The sequence below is a fragment of the Taudactylus pleione genome, unplaced genomic scaffold, assembly GCF_031769625.1.
Source record: "Taudactylus pleione unplaced genomic scaffold, aTauple2 ptg000061l, whole genome shotgun sequence".
NCBI lineage: Eukaryota > Metazoa > Chordata > Amphibia > Anura > Myobatrachidae > Taudactylus > Taudactylus pleione.
This window is the reverse complement of record NW_028284463.1, coordinates 13,564,505-13,589,478: the sequence shown is the minus strand read 5'-3', so window position 1 is coordinate 13,589,478 and position 24,974 is coordinate 13,564,505. Positions and strand designations below refer to the sequence as shown.

The 24,974-nt window shown below is 47.7% G+C and overlaps 1 protein-coding gene across 3 annotated transcripts in view; it reads left to right on the top strand.

Moving 5' to 3' along the window:
* Positions 1-24,974, top strand: part of PKD1 (polycystin 1, transient receptor potential channel interacting) — a 151,613-nt gene that overhangs the window by 115,449 nt on the left and 11,190 nt on the right. For all 3 annotated transcript variants that reach the window (XM_088464772.1, XM_088464770.1, XM_088464773.1), the window contains 14 exons: positions 1,856-2,012; positions 2,126-2,378; positions 13,857-14,052; positions 14,150-14,320; positions 15,099-15,242; positions 15,644-15,854; positions 16,248-16,374; positions 16,465-16,581; positions 17,457-17,506; positions 17,812-18,014; positions 18,251-18,326; positions 21,130-21,248; positions 21,941-22,149; positions 24,770-24,964. In XM_088464772.1, the coding sequence (XP_088320898.1) occupies positions 1,856-2,012; positions 2,126-2,378; positions 13,857-14,052; positions 14,150-14,320; positions 15,099-15,242; positions 15,644-15,854; positions 16,248-16,374; positions 16,465-16,581; positions 17,457-17,506; positions 17,812-18,014; positions 18,251-18,326; positions 21,130-21,248; positions 21,941-22,149; positions 24,770-24,964 (2,228 nt within the window). The remainder of the gene's footprint in view (positions 1-1,855; positions 2,013-2,125; positions 2,379-13,856; positions 14,053-14,149; positions 14,321-15,098; positions 15,243-15,643; positions 15,855-16,247; positions 16,375-16,464; positions 16,582-17,456; positions 17,507-17,811; positions 18,015-18,250; positions 18,327-21,129; positions 21,249-21,940; positions 22,150-24,769; positions 24,965-24,974) is intronic.

Sequence of the window (24,974 nt, the reverse complement as noted above, 5' to 3'; positions counted from 1 at the left end):
TTAAAGCTTCCAGTCTGTCATGCTGATTGAGTTATAATAACAGAGTGATCTCCAGCTTTGTCCTTGTCAATTCTCTCATCATGTCAGCTGGTCCTTTTGTGGCAAGGCTGAAATGCAGTGGAAATGTTGTTTTTGGGATTAAGTTCATTGTCATGGCAAAGAGGGACTTTGCAATTAATTGCAATTCATCTGATCACTCTTCATGACATTCTGTAGTATATGAAAATTGCCGTCATAAAAGCTGAAGCAGCAGACTTTGTGACAACCAATACTTGTGTCATTCTCAAAACTTTTGGCCATGGCTGTAGACAACTCATTTCCATCATTTCAGCCATGTATAAAGTTAAGATACATATCACACTCAAAGTTTTAATGATTTTTTACATCATCAATCATATTTCGCCCACGCCGGTCTTATGTAGAAAGGGTCCTGATGTCGAACAAAATGTTCTGCAAATGTTTGCACGCAGAGTGGCAGCAGACTGTCAGTGATTGACAGTCAGCTGTTTGGGAGGGGGCGGCGAAGGCCTCAGTTTCCCGAAACTGATGCGGGACGCCGCCGTTGGGATGAAGGGGGGGCCCAAGATCTCCGTCGGCCGATGGAGATTTCCTAGCCTGTTTTTCTCATCTGCAGTGACCGGCTTGCGTGATTCCATGGGTCACTTAGCCGGCCGATGTTCTCGCGGATTATACAATGCTGCATTGTACAACGCAGCTCGGATAAGTGACGCATGCAGGAGCCATGATGCCTGCTGCTGCATTACCATATCTGCAAGAATGGAATTGCAAAGCTGCTCATCTCTAATTAATATACCAAATCCACAGTCTTTAAGCCAAAATAGATACAAATATTTGATTAGTATAAAAACACAATTTCAAGTATAATATATAATCAAAATACACAGGACTTGTTGCCTGTCAGTACTGACTTTATTGCTTTCAAACTAGGGGGATGATTCCTAGTCAGACGGATCTCTGTTGATACAGCGCATGGGTAGAAGCGAATTTATGCATTTTTGCGTATCGATACAATTTGGCCAGTCTGATCTTTCCGTGAAATTGGGCGTTTCGTGGCGGGAACTGGGCAGTGGCAAAGCAATGGCACAGAACCACCCTGACTTGTGGGCTTGTAGTAAAAGTTCCGCGCGCATGATCTGACGGATCTCCTGCACCCAGCGTTGGGCTGATGCACGTGCCGATGCTCATGATGATGACAATTGTGGCGGCCGGTATAAAAGCGATGGGCGGCTCGGCTTTCCGCTTGCTCGCGCGCGATCCCCTGCATTAGTTGAAAGGATTATCACGTTACCGTAAGGTAATAAATTAGGCTTCCGTGGCAGCAAGTACAGCCACTTTGCTTGGGACTGAGAATCTGCCCCTAGCTGCGCTAGTGTTGCCCTTTGCCGTCATTACCGCTGTTTAGTTGCCACATGGGATGAGTTCCCTGGCTATTTATGAATTGAATAATAAATGCTATATTATAACTTATTATAATTTTTGACACATTTATTTAATTTGATTTGTAGCTACGTTACTACTCTTGTTTTTAATGAATAAATATTTTTAACTCTCCAAATGGCCGACTCTTGCCGTCATATGAAGCCTACGTTAAAATTCACTCCAATCCTTTGTTGGCCACTTTTGCTAACTTAAGGCTGGGCACCTATAGTACCGAATATCCAGGACCTATGATTTCTTTTGTTCCAGCGCATGTTTAGAGGGTTTTCAGATTGTGGTCTGTTTAGTGACGCTCAGTCAGTAGGCCTTCAGTGGTGAGACCCAATAATGTGTAGGCGTTGTATATTTTAGTTGAACCCTTTGACAGTGAAACTGCTTTGTCCTAATTTCTGTCCAGCTCGTTACACAAGCGACGAACGGGAGCCGTACATCTCTGTCTATCTGCACGAGAGCGGCCACCCCAACCAGTACAACTACAGCGACATGAAGCAGATCAGGGCTGACGCTTTGTCCGGAGATGACCACAAGTTGTACACGTTCTTCATCGCTCCCACGTAAGAGACCAGCAGGGGCAGATGCATTGTGTTGTGCTAGGGTAGTTCATATACTTTGGTTTTATTTGTTTGCAACAATCTCTACATAAAAACAAATGTACTTGTTGTCCTAGGGATGGAAATCTGACCAGGTTCTACTACCTGAACATCACTAACCACTACAGGTGGTCACCTGTGGATGTGACGGTGGGACTGTACACCTCCCTCTGCCAGTACTTTGATGGTAATGACATGAGGTGGAAGACAGAGGGCGTTGTACCCCTGGAGGACACCCGACCGGACCAAGCTGTGTGTTTAACCCAACATCTCACTGCGTTTGGTGCCAGCCTGTTTGTCCCGCCTCATTCGGTCAACTTTATCCATCCTGTAAGTCAAACCTGGATTGGGGAACTGAAGGATGGGTGGGATTTGTTTATAAACTAATGGGTACGTTGTATATTTAATGGGTAATTACAACCAAAACAGATGGAATGTCCTAAGTAAAGCCCGTTCCTGGGAGATTACTGACTCAGTGTTTCTGTATTTAGGTTGCTCGGAAGACCCCCTGATATATTCTATTCTCCTTGATCTTGCTATCTACTGGTACCATGCTGCCGGCACGAGTTAGCGAAGTAATATCGGGTGCGGGCAAGTGAAGTGATCGACAGGATAGCCCTAAGTTATCTAGGTCAGGGGTTTTCAACTCCAGTCTTCAAGTTCCATCAACAGGTCATGTTTTCTGGATTTCTTTAATTGTGCACTATTGAGTTATTCTATGTTGCTGGGTCAGTTATTATCCCACCTGTTTCTACTTCAGGGTCCATAGGGGGTCCACAGGGTTGACCTTGGGGTATAGCTGGATCTGGATCCACGGGCACCACGCAGTTAAAGCTTTGCTGCTCCCAGGATGCACTTGGGTCCGTCCTCCTCTATACCCCGCCCCGGCTACAGGCACCTCAGTTTTAGTTGGTGCCCGGCCGGAGTCGGGTCACCCTGTCGCAGTGGAGCTGCAGGAGCAGCCCCATAGCTTTATTTTAAAAGAGAAAGTTTTTATTTTTTTCTTCTTTTTTTACACTGTTAGAGCGGCAGCATCAGACTGTCCTTTAGGACGTCCACGCTGCCGCTCCTTCTCCCCGCTGGCGCCGCGACGCCAGTACAGCTCTGGGGATCGCGGCGGGACCCCAGAGCCTGTACTAGCCGGGCTCTGGGGACTCCCTTGACTGCTGCCGGACGCGACGGGGATCAGGTAAGCCGCGGGTCGCCGCGTGCGGCGGCCCGCGGATACTTCAATGCAGTCAGGAGCCTCCGGTCTCTGGGGACAGACCGGAGGCGCTAGCGGCGGCGGCGGGCTCCCCCTCAATTGAGGAATACCCCGCGTGTCCGCTAGACCACCAGGGTATCAGGCTGGTAGCGGGACCGGCAACCCGGGGGTTAATTGCTAGCCAGGGGAGGCAGCCTTCCCTGTCTAGCGGCTCCTCCCCTCAGCTCAGCGCGCCTTTCAACTAGGAGTCTGGCGTCGCTGAGCTGCTCTTATCTCTCGGCCACTCCTCCTCTGAGGTCTCCGGCGGCCATCTTTACTGGCACATCGCAGACTCCCAGGCGGTATCAAGTGGACCGGTCCCCCTGTGTACCTCTCCCCTGCTAAAGGACAGTGTACACAGCGCTATAGCCCTCCCAGACACTGAATCTGGGCGGTTGATTGTAGCGGAAGGTGCAGTGAGTATAACTTTTCTGCATTGTATGTGACTATTGCTAGTGCTGCCTGTCTGTGACTTATTCTCCTTACTGTCAGCTTATAACTATCCCTTTCCTTCTCCTACGGCCCGGCAGGTGTGTGGGGGAAGGGCGTTTTTCTGAGACCCTCACTTATATAAAACACGTATTTGTGGGGTCAGTCACATACTGTTGTGTGCTACACAGTACCATATCTGGGCTGTTGTGTCGCATACTGGTGAGTGCGCGGGTGTTAAAACCGTAATTCCTCTGGTGATACCTGTTTCTTGTGATTTACGGTATCATGTCTGATGAGGAGACTGAGCGCTCTGTGGCTCCTGTGCTATTTTCCTGCAGACGTTGTGCTGCTGGAGTTGATGGGGAGGACTTATCTCAGGATGGTCTGTGCGGGCGGTGCCAGCTGGTACCGGGCCCCTCCAACCCCCCTGTATCACAGGACCCTCCTTGGGCGATGTTTTCACAGGTGCTGGCGTCTATTGCGGACCGGTTATCGGTCCCATCAGCGGTCCCTTCTAGGGCGTTACCGCAGCCCACCATCCCCCATTCCCCGAGGGTTCCACAAATGTTGCGGTCTTCCCCCGGGGCCCAGACTGTGGGTGCTTACTCGGGACTGCCTGTGTATGTGCAGTCTTCCCCAGGGACGCGTCAGTCTGTAGTGCCTTTGCAGAGTTTTGCTCCGACGACTCCTCCGCCTTGGGTGGATGTTCTATCCAGCTCCGTACAGAGTCTGGCGGCTTCATCCTCGGCGTTTCAGTCCATGTTGCAAGGTGATGTGCCACCAAGGGTGTCTAAACGTCCGGTTGTGAGTTCACTAGCTGCGCAGTTGTCGGACTCGGAAGTGTCCTCAGATGATGGAGAAATCCATGAGGACTCTGACTCTGATGTCATGGGGCAGGAGGTGGAAGCTAAGTCCTCCATTAATGTTCCAGCCTTAGTTAGGGCGGTGCGGGCTATCCTACATGTTGAGGATGATGCGCCGGCTCCTAGGTCGAAGTTTCCTAATTTTAAAAAGGCCAAGGTGACCTCAACTGTGTTCCCCCTGTCTGATCAATTATCGGATCATATGGCGGCGGCCTGGCAATTACCTAGTAAGAGGTTCCATCCACAGAAGAGGTTGGCGGCGAACTATCCTTTTCCTGAAGCTCATTGCAGGAAATGGGAAACTCCGCCGGCGGTGGATTCCCACGTTACCCGCTTGATCAAAACGCTGCCATTGCCGTCTATCTCCTCTTTGAAGGATCCCACGGACAGGAAGGTGGAGACTTGTTTAAAGTCCATTTATTCTCTTTCCGGGGCGGTGGCTCGCCCGTCCATGGCTATCTCCTGGGTGGCTAAAGCCATTGAGGCATGGGCCAATGCCTTGGAGGATACCTTTCCTGATGAGGCTCCGGATATCCAGAGAGCGTTAGTGGGACAGATGCGGGATGCAGCTTCCTATATTGGGGAAGCGTCTTTGGATGCCAGCCTGCTCACTTCTAGGGTGTCGGCTGCAGCGGTGTCTGCTCGGCGATCCCTGTGGCTGAGGTCCTGGAGGGCTGATGCAGATTCAAAAAAGGGTCTGGAGGCCTTGCCTTTTAATGGTGATTTACTATTTGGTCCGGATTTGGACAGAATAGTGGATACTTTGGCTAAGTCCAAGTCGGCTTTTCTCCCTTCGGCCTCTGCGCCGGCTAAAGTGAGGAGCTCTGCCTTTCGGTCCTTTCGGGTTCAGGGTAAGGCCAAGGGCCAGTCCTTCCCGAGACATTCGGCGACCAAGGCCGCACCCAAGCCCAAGAAGCAGGCATGGAGTGCTCGGCGCCCTTCTTCCAAGCAGGAGGATAAGCCTGCTGCCTGATGGGACGGGCCTCTCTCTGGGGGACCCCAGAGTGGGAGGCCGACTTCTCCAATTCGCCCAGTGTTGGCACAATACCACCACGGATGCCTGGGTTCGAGAAGTAGTCTCTCAAGGGTACGCCCTGTCTTTTCGGTTCAGGCCGCCCCACCAGTTTTTCTGTACGAGTCCTTCTCTGGACAAGACCAAAGCTGGTCAGATTCAGGTAGCTATAGAATCCTTGCTACAAGCAGGGGTCATTGTTCCCGTTCCGCAGTCTCAGCGCGGGACGGGGTACTATTCTACTCTGTTTCTGGTACAGAAACCCAATGGTTCTCATCGCCCTATCCTGAATTTGAAGTCTCTGAACAGATACCTCAGAGTTCCCAGGTTCAGGATGGAAACGTTACGTTCCGTCATTCTGGCGATGGAACCCGGGGATTATATGGTCTCCCTCGATATCCAGGACGCCTATCTCCATGTGCCCATAGCACCGGCACATCAGCGGTATCTGAGGTTTGCTATCCTGAACCATCACTACCAATTTCGGGCGTTGCCTTTTGGCCTTTCCACGGCTCCGAGGGTGTTCACCAAGGTGATGGCGGTTATGGCTGCCCACCTTCGGGGTCAGGGTCTACGTCTGTTGCCGTACCTGGACGATCTTCTGCTGCTGGCGAGCTCCCCGGAGGTGCTTCTTCGACATCTCCACCTGACCATTGCTTGTCTTCAAGCACACGGGTGGTTGATAAACTGGAAGAAGTCCTCCCTGATTCCATCACAGCGGATGGTTCATTTGGGAGCCCTGCTGGATTCTCGTCAGCAGCGGATTTTCCTGACTCCAGAGAAGGTCTCCTCCCTGCAGCTGCGGATACACAGTTGCCTGAGCAGTTGCCGCCTGTCGGTCCATTCAGCTATGAGAGTTCTGGGGTCCATGGTGTCGACATTCGACATGGTGGAATTTGCCCAGTTCCATTCCCGGCCCCTGCAGGGGCTGATTCTATCGTAATGGAACGGGTTACCTCACCGGATCCGCTCTCAGATGCTGGTGTTGTCCGCGGAGGTTCGGCAGTCTTTGGCTTGGTGGCTTCAGACGGTGCATCTGGTCGAGGGGCGCCCCTTTTGGATCCCGGACTGGGTCCTGCTCACGACGGATGCCAGTCTTCGGGGTTGGGGGGCAGTGACCGGCTCATTATCGCTTCAGGGTCGTTGGTCCGCGGAAGAAGCACTTCTCCCCATCAACATCCTGGAACTGCGGGCTGTGTACAGGGCCCTGCAGTCGTCCGGCCCCGCTCTTCACGGAAGGGCGGTTCAGGTGCAGTCCGACAACGCCACCACGGTGGTGTACATCAACCACCAAGGGGGAACTCGCAGTCGGGCAGCAATGTCGGAGGTGTCTCGCATTCTTGCTTGGGCGGAGTGTCACGTTCCAGCGATCTCGGCAGTCTTCATTCCCGGAGTCCTCAATTGGGAGGCGGACTTCCTCAGCCGTCACGATGTGCATCCCGGGGAATGGTCGCTTCACCCAGAGGTGTTTCAGCTACTCGTGGACAGGTGGGGGCTGCCGGAGCTGGACTTGATGGCCTCCCGTCACAATCACAAGTTGCCCGTTTACGGGTCAAGGACAAGAGACGCAGGCGCCTGTCTGGTAGACGCTCTGTCGGTGAAATGGACGTTTCACCTGGCGTATCTGTTTCCTCCGATATCCTTACTTCCTCGGGTTCTGCGGAAATTCAAGCAGGACGGCGGCACGCTCGTGCTGGTGGCTCCGGCGTGGCCCAGACATCCTTGGTACTCCGATCTGAGGTGCCTCTCCATCGACGCTCCGTACCTTCTTCCTCAGCGTCGGGACCTGTTGTCTCAGGGGCCCTGCCTTTACCCGGATCTGGGTCGGCTGTCTTTGACGGCGTGGCTCTTGAGACAGCCGTCTTGAGGTCTAGGGGTTTCTCCAGTTCAGTGATTGGTACCATGCTTAGGGCACGCAAGCCTGCTTCCGCGCGGATTTACCACAGGGTGTGGCGCACTTATTTTCAGTGGTGTGAATCCAGAAACTATGATCCGCAGGTGTTCCGGGTTTCCAGAATCTTGGAATTTCTTCAATCGGGTTTGGACCTCGGCTTACGCCTGGCCTCTCTGAAGGTTCATGTGTCTGCTTTGTCCGTGTGGTTTCAGCGACGGATTGCTACACTGCCAGATGTTTACACCTTTTTCCAAGGTGTTCTCAGGATCCAGCCTCCCTTCGTACCTCCGGTGGCTCCGTGGGACTTGACGGTGGTACTGAGGGTCTTGCAGGGTCCTCCTTTTGAGCCGCTTGAGTCGGTGGAGCTCAAGTGGCTGACGTTTAAGACCATTTTTCTTCTGGCAATTGCTTCGGCCAGGAGGGTTTCAGAATTGGGGGCGCTTTCCTGTCGCCCTCCTTTTCTGATTTTTCACCAGGACAGGGCAGTGCTCCGCACGCGTCCTGAGTTTTTGCCCAAAGTGGTTTCAAAGTTCCACATTAATCAGGAACTTGTTGTGCCAGCTTTTCAGTCACCTGATCTTTCTGCTGGTGAGGCTTCCTTGGATGTGGTCCGGGCACTTAGAATCTATGTGGACCGGACTGCTTCGGTTAGGAAGTCGGATTCTTTGTTTGTCCTCTTCGGTTTTCACAAGAGGGGTTGGCCTGCCAACAAGCAAACGTTAGCCCGTTGGCTTCGTTCAGTTATTTGTGAGGCTTATGCGCAGGAGGGTTTACCTGTGCCAGCCTCTGTTAAGGCTCATTCCACTCGTTCTGTGGGTCCCTCTTGGGCTGCTAGACGTGGCGCCTCCGCTGTTCAGCTGTGTAAGGCGGCTACTTGGTCTTCAATTCAGACGTTTTTGAGGTTTTATGCGTTTGACACCTTCGCCTCTCAGGATGCATCCTTTGGGCGCCGGGTACTCCTTTCAGCACAGGAGCGTCCCCGCCCTTAGTTGAACTGCTTTGGGACATCCCCAAGGTCAACCCTGTGGACCCCCTATGGACCCTGAAGTAGAAAACAAGAGATATGGTAAGAACTTACCTTTGTTATCTCTGTTTCTACGAAGTCCATAGGGTCCACAGGGCGCCCGCCCTGACGCACCTGGCTTCAAATGGGCTGTGTGGCTGGTCACCGGTTTTCCGTCTCCCATTTCTGTGAGTATGGTTTCTTGTGTGTTCCAGTCTTCCTTCTCTCTGTTTAGTCTCCTCCTCCGGCCTTAGCTGCTTACCAACTGAGGTGCCTGTGGCCGGGGCGGGGTATAGAGGAGGACGGACCCAAGTGCATCCTGGGAGCAGCAAAGCTTTAACTGCGTGGTGCCCGTGGATCCAGATCCAGCTATACCCCAAGGTCAACCCTGTGGACCCTATGGACTTCGTAGAAACAGAGATAACAAAGGTAAGTTCTTACCATATCTCTTGTTTTCCAAAGACAAATCCTCAAAACTTGACCTGCTGGGGGTACTTGAGGGTTGAGGTTGAGACCACTGGTCTAGATTTTACATAGGACATTCCATCCAAGACTGAATTTTCAGTTATTTTCAATTGAGCTTTACAAGAAATAGTCCAGCACTTAGCTGACGTAGAGCCGATGCAGTTAAGGCAATAGTAATGGTACGTAATTATGTCAGAGGAGTGAAACAAAAAAAAGCATGTGACGTTCTCTAGAAGGCAAAACCAAAGATCGAAATATAATATTAGTAACTAGGGGTCGCGGAGCTCCTAATAAACCATTTGCTGTAACTGTTACATAGAGATCAGCAACTAAACTCTTTACGCAGCACAATGGCAGAGCTGCAGAACGTGGATTATTGGCCATTGCCAATGGGATTAATATCAAACCAAATTCTTGGACAGGGCATTTTTTATTGGGGTTCCTTGTTTATTTTATGGGGAAATCCTGTTTATTATTACGATTTTTTTTTTTCTGGGATAATGAATTAAAGAGACTATCAAAAATTTTAAACTTGTATAATTTGGTGATTATCTTGTTTTTAGTTTTATTAAGATAGGGGAGTGAGGTGAGCGTGCCCAGGGAGGAAGGTAAGGGTGCCCGGGGAGGGAGGTAAGGGTACTAGGGGAAAGGAAAAGTTGCCAGGGGAGGGAGTAGATGGTGCCAGGGGAGGGGGGAGAGGATACAAGGGTAAGGGTGCCAGGGGAGGGAGGTGAAGGTGCCCAGGGGGAGGAGAAGGTGCCAGAGGTGAGGGAAGAGGATACTAGGGTGAGACTGCCAGGAAAGGGAGTAGAGGGTGCCAGGGGAGGGAGGTGAGGGTGCCCAGGGGGGGGGGGAGAAGGTGCCAGAGGTGAGGGAAGAGGATTCTAGAGTGAGGATGCCTGGGAAGGGAGTAGAGGGTGCCAGGGGAAGGAGGTGAGAGTGCCAGGGAAACTAGGTGAGGGTGCCTGGGAAAGGAGAAGGGTGTGCCAGGGGTGGGATGATAGTGTGCAAGGGGTGAGGGTGACAACTGAGGGATCAGAAGGTGCTAGAGGTGGCAGGAGACTGTGCCAGGGGTGAGTGTGACAGCTAAGTGATCAGAGGGTACTAGAAGTGGCAGGCTGGTGTGCCATGGGTGAGGCCCCCCCCTGAGAGGGTACTCAGGAACAGGATCTCAGAGAAGTGAAAGGGTACCTGGGTACATTATCCCAGGGGTGATTGTGTCAGTGGTGAGAGTGCCAGGGATAAAAGTTAAAACCCCTATGGTACCAATCAATCTCTATTTACCATTGTAATGTTCCGTCACCAGTCACTTTCTCCTTTATGTCTCTCTGTCACTTCTCTGTCTCCTCTTCCTGTCTCTCCCTCCCTGTATGAGCGGCATATCAGCTCAGCAACTTCACCACGCCGATTCTCACGCCGGCGCGGCTGTAGTCATAGGGTGATGCAAGCGGCGCGGTTAAGTACTTATCTGACAGCAGATAAGAACCATTTGGCCCATCCAGTCTGCCCTTTTAATTGTCCTGATCTGTCACTCACACAGGCTCCCTCATGATTCACTGAACAATCAGGTAATGTAGGTAAGTCATCCACGTTAAATGTAACTCAACTTGGTTAAAAAACATATGGAATGTATACAGCCCCCACTGGTGTCTACAGTAGGGTTCAGCAGGCAGTGATAATACATACTGGTAACTGGGTGCTGGAGAAGTGGTCAGCAGGCAGTGATAATACATACTGGTCACTGGGTGCTGGAGAAGTGGTCAGCAGTCAGTGATAATACATACTGGTCACTCTGTGCTGGAGAAGTGGTCAGCAGGCAGTGATACATACTGGTCACTGGGTGCTAGAGAAGTGGTCAGCAGGCAGTGATAATACATACTGGTCACTGGGTGCTGGAGAAGTGGTCAGCAGGCAGTGATAATACATACTGGTCACTGGGTGCTGGAGAAGTGGTCAGCAGTCAGTGATAATACATACTGGTCACTCTGTGCTGGAGAAGTGGTCAGCAGTCAGTGAATACATACTGGTCACTGGGTGCTGGAGAAGTGGTCAGCAGGCAGTGATAATACATACTGGTCACTGGGTGATAGAGAAGTAGTAGTCAGCAGGCAGTGATAATACATACTGGTCTCTGGGTGCTGGAGAAGTGATCAGCAGGCAGTGATAATACATACTGGTCACTGGGTGCTGGAGAAGTGGTCAGCAGTCAGTGATAATACATACAGGTCACTGGGTGATAGAGAAGTAGTCAGCAGGCAGTGATAATACAGACTGGTCACTGGGTGCTGGAGAAGTGATCAGCAGGCAGTGATAATACATACTGGTCACTGGGAGCTAGAGAAGTGGTCAGCAGGCAGTGATAATACATACTGGTCACTGGGTGCTGGAGAAGAGATCAGCAGGCAGTGATAATACATACTGGTCACTGGGTGATAGAGAAGTAGTCAGCAGGCAGTGATAATACATACTGGTCACTGGGTGCTGGAGAAGTGATCAGCAGGCAGTGATAATACATACTGGTCACTGGGTGCTGGAGAAGTAGTCAGCAGGCAGTGATAATACATACTGGTCACTGGGAGCTAGAGAAGTGGTCAGCAGGCAGTGATAATACATACTGGTCACTGGGTGCTGGAGAAGTGATCAGCAGGCAGTGATAATACATACTGGTCACTGGGTGCTGGAGAAGTAGTCAGCAGGCAGTGATAATACATACTGGTCACTGGGTGCTGGAGAAGTGATCAGCAGGCAGTGATAATACATACTGGTCACTGGGTGCTGGAGAAGTGGTCAGCAGTCAGTGATAATACATACTGGTCACTGGGTGCTGGAGAAGTGATCAGCAGGCAGTGATAATACATACTGGTCACGGTGCTGGAGAAGTGGTCAGCAGGCAGTGATAATACATACTGGTCACTGGGAGCTAGAAAAGTGGTCAACAGGCAGTAATAATACATACTGGTCACTGGGTGCTGGAGAAGTGTTCAGCAGGCAGTGATAATACATACTGGTCACTGGGTGCTGGAGAAGTGGTCAGCAGTCAGTGATAATACATACTGGTCACTGGGAGCTAGAGAAGTGGTCAGCAGGCTGTGATAATACATACTGGTCACTGGGTGCTAGAGAAGTGGTCAGCAGGCAGTGATTATACATACTGGTCACTGGGTGCTGGAGAAGTGATCAGCAGGCAGTGATAATACATACTGGTCACGGTGCTGGAGAAGTGGTCAGCAGGCAGTGATAATACATACTGGTCACTGGGAGCTAGAAAAGTGGTCAACAGGCAGTAATAATACATACTGGTCACTGGGTGCTGGAGAAGTGTTCAGCAGGCAGTGATAATACATACTGGTCACAGGGTGCTAGAGAAGTGGTCAGCAGGCAGTGATTATACATACTGGTCACTGGGAGCTAGAGAAGTGGTCAGCAGGCTGTGATAATACATACTGGTCACTGGGTGCTAGAGAAGTGGTCAGCAGGCAGTGATAATACATACTGGTCACTGGGTGCTGGAGAAGTGATCAGCAGGCAGTGATAATACATACTGGTCACGGTGCTGGAGAAGTGGTCAGCAGGCAGTGATAATACATACTGGTCACTGGGAGCTAGAGAAGTGGTCAACAGGCAGTAATAATACATACTGGTCACTGGGAGCTAGAGAAGTGGTCAGCAGGCAGTGATAATACTTACTGGTCACTGGGTGCTAGAGAAGTAGTCAGCAGGCAGTGATAATACATACTGGTCACTGGGTGCTGGAGAAGTGATCAGCAGGCAGTGATAATACATACTGGTCACTGGGTGCTGGACAAGTGGTCAGCAGGCAGTGATAATACATACTGGTCACTGGGTGCTGGAGAAGTGGTCAGCAGTCAGTGATAATACATACTGGGTGCTAGAGAAGTGGTCAGCAGGCAGTGATAATACATACTGGTCACTGGGTGATAGAGAAGTGGTCAGCAGGCAGTGATAATACATACTGGTCACTGGGTGCTAGAGAAGTGGTCAGCAGGCAGTGATAATACATACTGGTCACTGGGAGTTAGAGAAGTGGTCAGCAGGCAGTGATGATACATACTGGTCACTGGGTGCTAGAGAAGTGGTCAGCAGGCAGTGATAATACATACTGGTCACTGGGTGCTGGAGAAGTGGTCAGCAGGCAGTGATAATACATACTGGTCACTGGGTGCTGGAGAAGTGGTCAGCAGTCAGTGATAATACATACTGGTCACTCTGTGCTGGAGAAGTGGTCAGCAGGCAGTGATAATACATACTGGTCACTGGGAGCTAGAGAAGTGGTCAGCAGGCAGTGATAATACATACTGGTCACTGGGTGCTGGAGAAGTGGTCAGCAGGCAGTGATAATACATACTGGTCACTGGGTGCTGGAGAAGTGGTCAGCAGGCAGTGATAATACATACTGGTCACTGGGTGATAGAGAAGTAGTCAGCAGGCAGTGATAATACATACTGATCACTGGGTGCTGGAGAAGTGGTCAGCAGGCAGTGATAATACATACTGGTCACTGGGTGATAGAGAAGTGATCAGCAGGCAGTGATAATACATACTGGTCACTGGGTGCTGAAGAAGTGGTCAGCAGTCAGTGATAATACATACTGGTCACTGGGTGCTGGAGAAGTGGTCAGCAGGCAGTGATAATACATACTGGTCACTGGGAGCTAGAGAAGTGGTCAGCAGTCAGTGATTATACATACTGGTCACTGGGTGCTGGAGAAGTGGTCAGCAGGCAGTGATAATACATACTGGTCACTGGGTGCTGGAGAAGTAGTCAGCAGGCAGTGATAATACATACTGGTCACTGGGTTGTAGAGAAGTGGTCAGCAGGCAGTGATAATAGATTTAGTTATAGCAGAAAGTAACTGTATCCTTCTATCTTTGCAGCCTCCTCCGCTTGGTATTAACTACATTGTCCTGCTTACCTGTGCCGTGTGCTTTGCCACCTACACTGTGGCCACCATTATCGTCCACAAACTAGACCTGCTGGACGTGGCCAAGGCTGGAGTTATTCCTTTCTGTGGGAAGGCCGGGTTCTTTAAGTACGAGGTCCTGGTGAAGACAGGATGGGGTCGGGGATCTGGTGAGTGTGAAACACATTTCCCGGCAAGTGGTGTCTGTGTATTTAATCCGATAATGAGCAGGAATTTATTGTAGATGTTCTCCCTCCCCATTATCAGGTACCACAGCTCACGTAGGGATCAGTCTGTACGGTGTGGATAATAAAAGTGGCCACAGACACCTGGATGGGGAGAATACGTTCCGCAGGAATAGCGTGGACATCTTCCAGATCGCCACAGAGAAGAGCCTGGGGAACGTGTGGAAAATCCGCCTGTGGCACGACAACAAAGGTAGAGCCTCGGACGTGTATAGTGAGATCTACAGACAGGCGCTGGCGGTCAAACTGTTTATGTATGGGGATATTAAAGGGGAAAACTTTCTATCGTATGTATTCACTAAGTCACACACCGAAAACCGAAACAAGGGACCTACAATCAGGAATACACATTCGTGCCTTATTAATTCTTAATCGTCTCTGGCCCAAATGCAGTAGGTTGCAAATTTATGAAAGTGACAAGATCTCGGCAAGTTAGCAGCTGGATTTAAAACGGCAATGTTTATTAAGGCAGTAACCAGTTTGGTTTTTGCCTAAGTAAAAATTGCCATTTTAAATGTGACTGCTAACGCGACGAAATCTTGTTACTTTCAAAAACCACAAACTATTTACATTTGGCTCCATACAGCATGTGCTGCTTATTTTATATAACCTGTGATCCTTTTTGGAGATCTGGAAAACGTGCTCCCAGGCACCCAGGAGTGGGGTTTTGGGACCCACCACTCCTGATGATATCTCCACGATGAGCTCGTAGCCACATGCTGCCCTCTGCTGGCTGTCTTGGAAACTATTCGCTTTAAATGTGACCACCGTGGAAGAGTCCTTGTCTTGTAACATGGTTCATAAGTAGCAGTTGTGTAAAACTAGTTGTCAGTGTTCTTCCCATATGACTAGACAAAGTGACTCTGCAGCCAGCACGGACATTGAGAGACTTGGGTTTGAGCCCCTTATCCAAACTGGGCAGTGAATGAATTTCTCCTGACATTGAGATTTGATGTCCATGTTTGTGGCAGGTCTCAGCCCCTCGTGGTATGTTCAGCACGTCATCATCCGAGACCTGCAGAGCAATAAGAATTACTTCTTCCTGGTCAACGACTGGCTGACGGTGGGTCAGGAGGACAACGGACGTAGGGTGGAGAAGGAGATCTTTGCTGCCAGTAAGTTTTCCCCCCTTTTGGGCCTGAGGCACGCGCAATCCACACTCATTGACGATGTAAACTTAGTCAAGCGATTATTCGCCACTGTGCGCAAAGTTGAGGAAACCCAGATAGTAGGCACAAAGGTGCTTTTGCAATCGGGAAAGACTGTTACAGAAATGTGGCGGCAAAGTGATGGGACGCTGAAAGTGACCATTCATTACAGGGCTAGCTCATTCAGATGCGCCAGGGAAAGGCTGATATAGCATTTGCATATTATTGGCGCTGCAGCTCCGCAAAGAAACGCCAAAGCAGACGCAGCAGCAGCATACATCTCTGAACCAGGACCTTTGTTTCTGGACCTTCATATCCCCTGTGTTGTCTGTGGGTACATAGACGTGTTCTCCTCCCTACTCTTTAAGGTGAAACAGAGCTGAAGAGATTTTCCCGCATCTTCATGGCGGAACTGCAGAGAGGTATATCGGAGAAGCATGTGTGGCTCTCCATGTGGGATCGCCCCCCTCGTAGCCGCTTCACCCGTGTCCAGAGAGCCACCTGCTGTGCGCTCCTTACATTTCTCTTCCTCTGCGCCAACGCTGTGTGGTACGGAGTGGTGGGAGATAGGAATTATGGGTGAGTGTATTTGAGCCCCTGCTTACTTCATACATTTCTTCACTGACTTTCTTTTTTTGATTTTTGTAGTAGGTCAAAAATGTCAAACCATCAAGCAAAGCAGACACTGGGGGAGATGTACCAAAGCTTGGAGAGAGATAAAGTACCAACCAATCAGCTTCTAACTGACGTGTTACAGTCTGTGTTTAAAAAATGGCAGATAGGAGCTGGTTGGTTGGTACTTTATCTCTCTACACTTTATCTCTCGCCAAGCTTTGATAAATCTGCCCCTGAGTTTTATACACCGGACACTTTGTTAGTCCGTGATGGAATTCAGTGACTGTGAAATATCAAGAGCCCAGATTGCTATGCACAATTTATAGAAGGCTGAGGCAAACATCTCCCCTCTTCCAGGGGCGGAGCGGTATCCCAGGAAGTCCCCCTCAGCGTGGACTCGGTGGCTGTCGGACTGGTGACCAGCATCTTGGTGTATCCCATCTACCTGTTCATTCTCTACCTGTTCAGACGTGCTCGCAGCAAGGTGACAGGATTGGGTTGAGGGAATATGGCAATACCTCGCCGTGCCTCTCTGGCGCTGCAGACTGTAACGCTGTTATTGTCCTTCCCCCAGACCTGTGTCAGGCCGTCCCTCACATACTATGACCAGCACTCTTTGGAGATTGATAATTACTTGGACACGATGATGATGGAGAGTTCCTTCATGACGTACACAGGAATCCATGGAGAGGTGAGGAAATAATATCTGTGTGTTACTGCAATCATATTCTTTATATTTTCGCTTAAGTAAATTTATACAGTTTTATCTTAAGAGCAGGTTAAACTAAAATGACAAGATACCGTCCGGTAAAATAGTATTTTCTGGCAATTTGAAGCAACCAAAGGCCAGTAGGTTTCCATACTAGACTTATTACTCCGGAACCTTTCAAAATGATATTTTTGCCAGTGGAATTAGCCTTTACTTTAATGCCAGTGATGTTTTGGACAATTAGGGGTATATTAACTAAAGTGCGGGTTTTTAGAAGTGGAGATGTTGCCTATAGCAACCAATCAGGTTCTAACTATTATCTTCTATTAGGTGTAAGATAAATGTTAGTAAAATGTGATTGGTTGCTACGGGCAACATTTCCATTTCTGAAAACCGAGACTTTAGTAAATATACCCCTTAGTGTCTTATAGTAATCTATTTGCTATGATATTGTTTAAATATTTCTATATATGTTTATGTATTTCTTTTTATGTACTGTATATGTTTGTGTTTCTTTGTATGTAAATGTTTGTGTTTCTTTTTATGTATATGTGTGTGCTTCATTTTATGTATGTTTGTGTTTCACTTTATGTATATGTTTGTGTTTTATGTACTGTATATGTTTGTGCTTCATGTTATGTATATGTTTGTTTTCATGTATGTGTTTGTTTCTTTGTATGTACATGTTTGTGTTTCTTTGTATGATTTTCATTTTATGTATATGTTTGTGTATATGTTTTTTCTTTTTATCTACTGTAAATGTTTGTGTTTCTTTTAATGTATATGTTTGAGTTTCTTGTTATGTATATGTTTGTATTTCTTTTTATGCATGTTTGGGTTTCTTTTTATGTTTTCAGACATTTTTTGACCAAACCAAAACAGAAATCCCTGTGGATGACGCAAAGAGGCGAGTGATTCATCATGTCTGTAATAAAATGACATTGCATTCGGGTTTCCTGCTGATCAGTGTTACACATAATTTTATTAGATGTGACTATCTTGGTTATCTGCTAGACCCAAACTAATTGAGCCTTTGTGCTTAAAGAAACCCTTTAAAGATTGTGCCGTGCTTGATTATTACTTTGCTATTTTTATGTTTATATCTGGATTCTTTGACCTCAACAATACTTATAAATAAATGTATTGTGGAATCAGTGAGGTTCGAGGACCATCTTGCTAACAAGACATTTTGACCTTTTGGCCTGTGTGCAGCTTCATCCAGTGGAATGCCAACGAGGGGATGCTCAGCTGGCCAGACCTTCTCAGCGACCCGTCCATCATGGGGAACACTATTCAAAAGCTGGAGAGGCACCGGTCCAGCCGACAAGGGTTAGATGCAAGCTCTCACCCCAGCGAAGATGACAGTGTGGTGCTAGGACTCCCCCAGTCTTTGGCTCGCCAGTTCATTGCCTCAGGTGAGAGCAGATGGGTGGACATCATAATCTCTACACAAGGTTTTAAAGAAGCCCCAAATGACCAAGCCCGTCTATTGACTGTAATTTAGTTCTATGGTCTCCATAAGCAAATTTCGCATATTTCCCCGCCATGTACTCTGTAGCGAGGGAATGCTGAGTAACGGTGTATTTTATAGTAGGTACAATGTGATATTTCTGATGTTACATAATCTGTGTTATTCTGACATTTCATACAGATGCAGCCAGTAGCATGTCTCTGCCCCCAGAGCTCAGGAGGACCTCCCAGACTGAGACAGACCTCCTGTCCGACTTGTAAGTGGACACATCTACGGCATGAGGAAAGTTCCTGCATTACACTCCTGTGTTCTTTTACATCAGACGTGGACAATAAACTACCCTCCAGCTGATGTTGAACTACACATCCCAGCATGCTCTGACACAGTTTTAGCATGCCCTGATAGCAGCCCACAGAAGCTGAAGGGCTGCTTATTGCCCACCCTTCCTGGTGCCATTCTGTCAGTTGTGTACAGATAGAGCAGACTTTATTGCAGCACATGCCTGACATGCAATTAAACCCCAAAGGGTATATTTATTAAAATGAGAGTTTTTAGAAGTGGAGATGTTGCCCATAGCAACCAATCAGATTCTAGCTATTACCTTTTAGAAAGCGCTAATGTTAAGTAGAATCTGATTGGATGCTATGGGCAACATGTCCACTTCTAAAAACGTTCACTTTAGTAAATATACCCCCTGAGCCATGGCTAAACTGTTTAGAGATACGTCACAGGATAGCACATAGGGTCTCACTCAGACCCGGTCGCAAGCGCTGAGCGCTCACAACCGGGTCGATGTTAAGGCCCTGCGCACGCGCAGCGGCCGTACTGCACGTGCGCAAGCCCCGGAACAAGAGAACATTTCTCTCGCTCCGGAGCTCACTACAAAAGGGGCGGCTGTCGATGTTGATCGACTGCTCGCCCCGTTTTGTAGGCAGGGCGTGGCTACACAAACGGAGGTGTTCCTAACAGAACGCCTGCCGTTTTGTGGGCGGCCGCACTGACATCAGCAGTGATGTCAGTGGGGAGCTTCCTGCTCGATCAGAGCAGGAAGCTCCCTGGGGCTTGCGGTTGCTGAGACCCAACCTTAGGGTCTCGTCGCAAGCCCCGATGGTCGCGATGGTCTTGACCATCGCGACCATCAACCTGGTCGGTTGCTAAAGCTGTGGGTGGTAACCCACAGCTTAGCTAGCGACCAGGAGGCCACACTTAAAAATAGAAGCGGCCGCCCTCATTCAGAGAGAGCGCTCGCTTCTTGTGACCGCCTCTGAATGAGGGCCATAGTCTCTACTTAAATCCAAACCAATGGTTCACCATTCGTTGCAATAAACCACTCCATTTGGTAGAAACAATATAGTAACACTTTATTCCTGTCTATGAGACTTTGGCAGTGTGGGAAATAATTTAATAATATGAGCTATATACTCTATACAATGGGTAAAATAAGTATTGAACACATCAACATTTTTCTCAGTAAATATATTTGTAATGGGATTCGCAATAAAAAAAAGGTAATAAACTGCGCTTTGTAAGTGGTGAGCGGCTCGGTAAAAATAAAAAGTGTTTATTTTGGGTACAGCCTATTAGGCTGGGACCAAGCGCTATAAATGGGTGTTGTTATATAAGGCAATGTGTACGCAAATAGAGAAATAGAATAAGGGGGATATAAACAGAGAAATAAATTAAATAAAATAAAATTAAAAATAATGAAAAATAAAATATAAAAAATAAATGGAGATTATGAAAAAAGTGGAAATAAAGTAAAATAAAACAAAATGAAATAACAAAAGACAAGTAGTTAAGCAACAGACAGCTAGCAAAAAAGTAGTGGTTAATAACCACATACATGTAGATAATATTTAGTCTTTTTGGACTCACCACGCAACACTCCATTGCTGAAGAAAAAGCTTGTTGAAGTTTGCTGCACAACATTTGGACAAGACTGTGAAATACTGGGAGAATATAGTCTGGTTAAATGAGACCAAAATGTAACTCTTTGGATGCCATAATACACACCATGTTTGGAGGAGAAATGGTGCTGCACATCACTCCAAAAACACCATACCAACAGTGAAGCTTGGTGGTGGGAACATCATGGTGTGGGGCTGTTCTTCAGCAGAATACGGCACTGGCATACTTCATATGCTTGAAGGAAGGATGAAAAATCTGCTGCCATCTACCAGGATGCTGAAGATGAAACGAGGGTGGACATTTCAGCAAGACAATGAATCCCAAACACACAGCCAAGGACACTCTCAATTGGTTTCAGAGAGAGAAAATAAAGCTGATAGAATGGCTCAGCCAATCACCTGACTTGAATCCAATTGAAAATCTATGGAAAGAACTAAAGATCAGAGTTAATAGAAGAGGCCGCACGGAACCTTCAAGATTTGTGTGGAAGAATGGGCCAAAATCACACCTGAGCAATGCATGCGACTAGTTTCTCCATACAGGAGGCGTCTTCAAGCTGTCATTACCAACAAAGGCTTTTGTACGAAGTATTAAATACATTTCAGTAAGCGTGTTCAATACTTTATCCCTGTGTCATGTCACATTATTACATATAACTTAATTTATGGACATCTATGGTTTGATTTCTTTGCATGTGTGGATTGCATGGGCTGTTGCTGACATTGGGTGAAGATTTCATTACAATAGCCCCATTACATGTATATTTACTGAGAAAAATGTTGATGTGTTCAATAATTATTTTACCCGCTGTATAAGTGATGGAGCAAAGAAAGTTTTGTATTATTAATATTATAGAGTGTAACCATCTGCTCTGTATAGATCCTCAGTGATGCCGCTAGTCCTTAGTAAATGCCTAGGGCTGCCTGCTTATAAACACTGGTTCAGTTTACAACATGGCAGCTTACACTGTGTGTGAGAATGACCCTGAATGCCACATTGTGTGGTTGCATTTCAGTAATACGCTACCTGGCAATAACACTTTCTACAACTATATATCAAATATAATTACTAAAGAAGCCCCCGTGGCATGTGTGAAAGCAGTAACAGTGTATTTATTTGCACACGGTTGATTCTGTTGATGCATTTGGCAGATCGAACCCTTTTGGAGACAAAACGGAAACCATAATGTTGGATAAGCTGAATGAGAAGGGGCAGACTCTGACCGGGCCGGCCAAGGACATGACCAGAACCGTCAAGTCATCCAGGACAGGTGAAATACGCATGGCAGACTAACTCCTTCCTGTCTGAGGACAGTTTGCACTTTAGTGACCGGAACAATTCGGCCATTTTGTGATGTGTTGACTTCTCCTGAGATAACATTTATATTATTAAATTCTAAGTATGAGAATATTATATTGTGGGGGGGGGGGTTTCTCTGAAGAGATATGACTTTAATTTAGTAGTATATTGGACTGAATATATTACAATTGTATAGGTACTATATAGGGAACAGTGCAGGAAAAGTACATCTCTCCTGAATTTACCTCATAGTTACTTTTACCCAATTAGTTCAACACCCAAAAAATCACCCCAACAGGTAATTATCTCAGTCTCCTGAATATGGGGCCACCAGAAGTGTACCTCGTTTTGAGGTTTTCCTAGGGCCATGAGCATATAGTAAGATTTTCCCACTTATCTCGTTATATCACTGGAGTCTCTGCTTTTCGGCACTAATGGATCTAATACAACTATTACAGCAATGACTATTAGTTCCATTTTGCATTGATACTAAAGTAAAGATCTCCATTTGGGTCTCCAAATCATTTACCAGATCTAAAAATATACACTACATGGCCAAAAGCACATTACCTACCCATAGCCCCTGAGGACCCTGAATAGGTGGTAACCAGTAGACGGCATGCATAGAATTACCGCTGTGGTCTTTTTCCTCTATTTGGACAGTTATCACCGACGCCTTCCAGAGACGCAGGCAGATGCTGCCATCTTGGTGCACCCGGGTGGCTCACGTGCTCAGCTGCTTCCTGCTCCTTTGCTGTTTCGTGGTGTCGGTGTGGATTGGGGTGGGCTTCACCTCCAGCGTGGGTCTTATGTGGCTCATCTCTGGGATATTCAGCTTCCTCTGCTCGTTCGTCCTTCTGGAGCCATTGAAGGTGACTGAAGTCGCTCTGTGATGGAATGGTAACTTCTTTGCTTGGTTTTCCATGAAGATTTTGCGTCATCTCCATACAATAGAGTAAGAAGAAGCTATTTTCTGGGCTGAGCAATACCCTTCCTGCCCCAGTGAGGTTACTGATCCCTAGGACATGGATTGGCTGGGTTCTCCACTGATTGTACATGGCACATTCACTCCGTGTTCTTAGTCCTACCCGGTTAACGGCAAACAATCTCTTTAGTGTTTAGTTTTATAAAAAAGGGCACATCCAGTCACATACAAATCGGGACTCTGGATGCCCTATCTTTAATACATTGTAGGTTAGTAAAGACCCGTCTTATGAAGACCCAATTTTCAGGGGACAATTGTTCACTGGCTGAAGAAGAGTTGCGTCCCCTCAGTAGATATTTAATTACTAGCACTATGCAGTGTGGACATGGTACATATTGAATGGAATAGATATGTTTTAGCTGCGGTCTAAGTGATTCAGTACTGGATGGAATTGCAAAGGTGCACGCATGCTATAGATACAGTCAGGTGCATAAATATTGGGACATTGACAGAATTTTCAGATTTTGGCCTCTATTCACCACCACAATGGCTTTGAAATAAAACAAACAAGATGTGCTTTAACTGCAGACTTTCAGATTTAATTTGAGGGTAAGTACATCCAAATCAGGTAAACGGTGTAGGAATTACAACGGTTTCTAAGCATACTGCATACTGCAAAAGCAACCAAAGAGTTTTTTAAGGCTAAAAAGTGGAATGTTATGCAATGGCCAAGTCAATCCCCTGACCTGAATCCGATTGAGCATGCATTTCACTTGATGAAGACAAAACTGAAGGGAAAATGCCCCAAGAACAAGCAGGAACTGAAGACATTTGCAGTAGAGGCCTGGCAGAGCATCACCAGGGATGAAACCCAGCGTCTGGTGATGTCTATGCGTTCCAGACTTCAGGCTGTAATTGCCTGCAAAGGATTTGCAACAAAGTATTAAAAAGTGAAAGTTAGATTTAGGATTGTTTAGTTTGTCCCATTACTTTTGGCCCCTTAAAAAGTGGGAGGCACATATAGAAACCGTTGTAATTCCTACACCGTTCACCTGATTTGGATGTAATTACCCTCAAATTAAATCTGAAAGTCTGCAGTTAAAGCACATCTTGTTTGTTTCATTTCAAAGCCATTGTGCTGGTGAATAGAGGCCAAAATATGAAAATTCTGTCAGTGTCCCAATATTTATGCACCTGACTGTATATTATGTATGCACGCAGGCTATAGCTATATGATGTATGCACGCAGGCTATAGCTATATGATGTAAGCACGCAGGCTATAGATATATGAAGTATGCACGCAGGCTATAGATATATGATGTATGTGCGCAGGATATAGATATATGATGTATGCACGCAGGCTATAGATATGTGTTGTATGCACGCAGGCTATAGATATCTGATGTATGCACGCAGGCTATAGATATATGATGTATGCACGCAGGCTATAGATATATGATGTATGCACGCAGGCTATAGATATATGATGTATGCATGCAGGCTATAGATATGTGTTGTATGCACGCAGGCTATAGATATATGATGTATGCACGCAGGCTATAGATATATGATGTATGCACGCAGGCAGCTTTGCAATTCCATCCTTGCAATTATGGTTATGCAGCAGGAGGCATCACTCCTCCTGCATGCATTACTTATCCGAGCTGCAACTAAGGATGCAGCATCGGATAATCTGCAATAACATTGGCCGGTTAAGTGACCCGTGGGGTCACGCAGGCTGGCCGCAGCAGATACGACAAAGAGGCCAGAAAATCTCCATCAGCCGACGAAGTTCCTGGCCTACCCCCCTCACAGCGGTGCACTGCTGAATAAGGCCCTAAGCCAATCACACTGAGATTAAACAAGTAGTGTCCAGTCTAAGTGGAGTAATCTGGGGCAGCAATTGTTCATGCTAGCATCATATGGCAGCTGTACCCCCACAGCATTGCAGATCCTAGAACACAATGGGGGGAATTCAGTTTAGTGCACGTCCGTTAGTAATGGGCGCTCGACTGAGCAATTCAATTGTTGCTCCCATCAGGCGTGAGTGCCACAGGCGCCCAGGTTTCTGTGCGCACCCTCCTGGGGATGGCGAGCAGTAATCTGCGAAATGTCAGGTTTTAGTGCATTTTAGCGCAATAAGTAAAGTCATGTCCGATCGGCAAAACAATTTATCTCAATATTGGAATTAACCTGCGAGGTTTCAGAGAAGACTGGCCCCAATCGTGGTCTGCTAGGGGGCAGTCTGCAGGGAGGGTGGATGTCCACTGTTAGGGGGAGATTTGTCAATCCTGCTAAAGAGGGGTGAACGGTGGTGTTGCCCATAGCAACCAATCAGCTTCCAGCTATCATTTATCTAGCATGCTCTATAAAACGATAGTGAGAATCTGATTGGTTGCTATCAGCAAAACCTCCACTTGTTCTCTTTAGCAGGTATGATACATCTCCCCCTAAGTACCTGACTAACAGAATACGTCCTCTTCTGGCGCAGCGGCATCATCTACGGGAGCTAGGCCGGTCTACCCGAGTTCACTTCTCACAGGGCTTTTGCGTGTTCTGTGTCCAGGTCCTGGCGGAAGCTGTGTACTTTGCTTTGGTGGTGAAGCGTTTGCACCCGGAGGAAGAGGATACTCTAGTGGAATGCCCACTGGTGGAACAGGTCTCTGAGAGGATCACCAAAGTACGACCCCCGCAGGGATTTGCTCTGTTCCAGGCCAGAGAGGAGGCACGCAAGGTGAAGCTGCTTCACAGGATGCTGAAGGTGAGGGTCC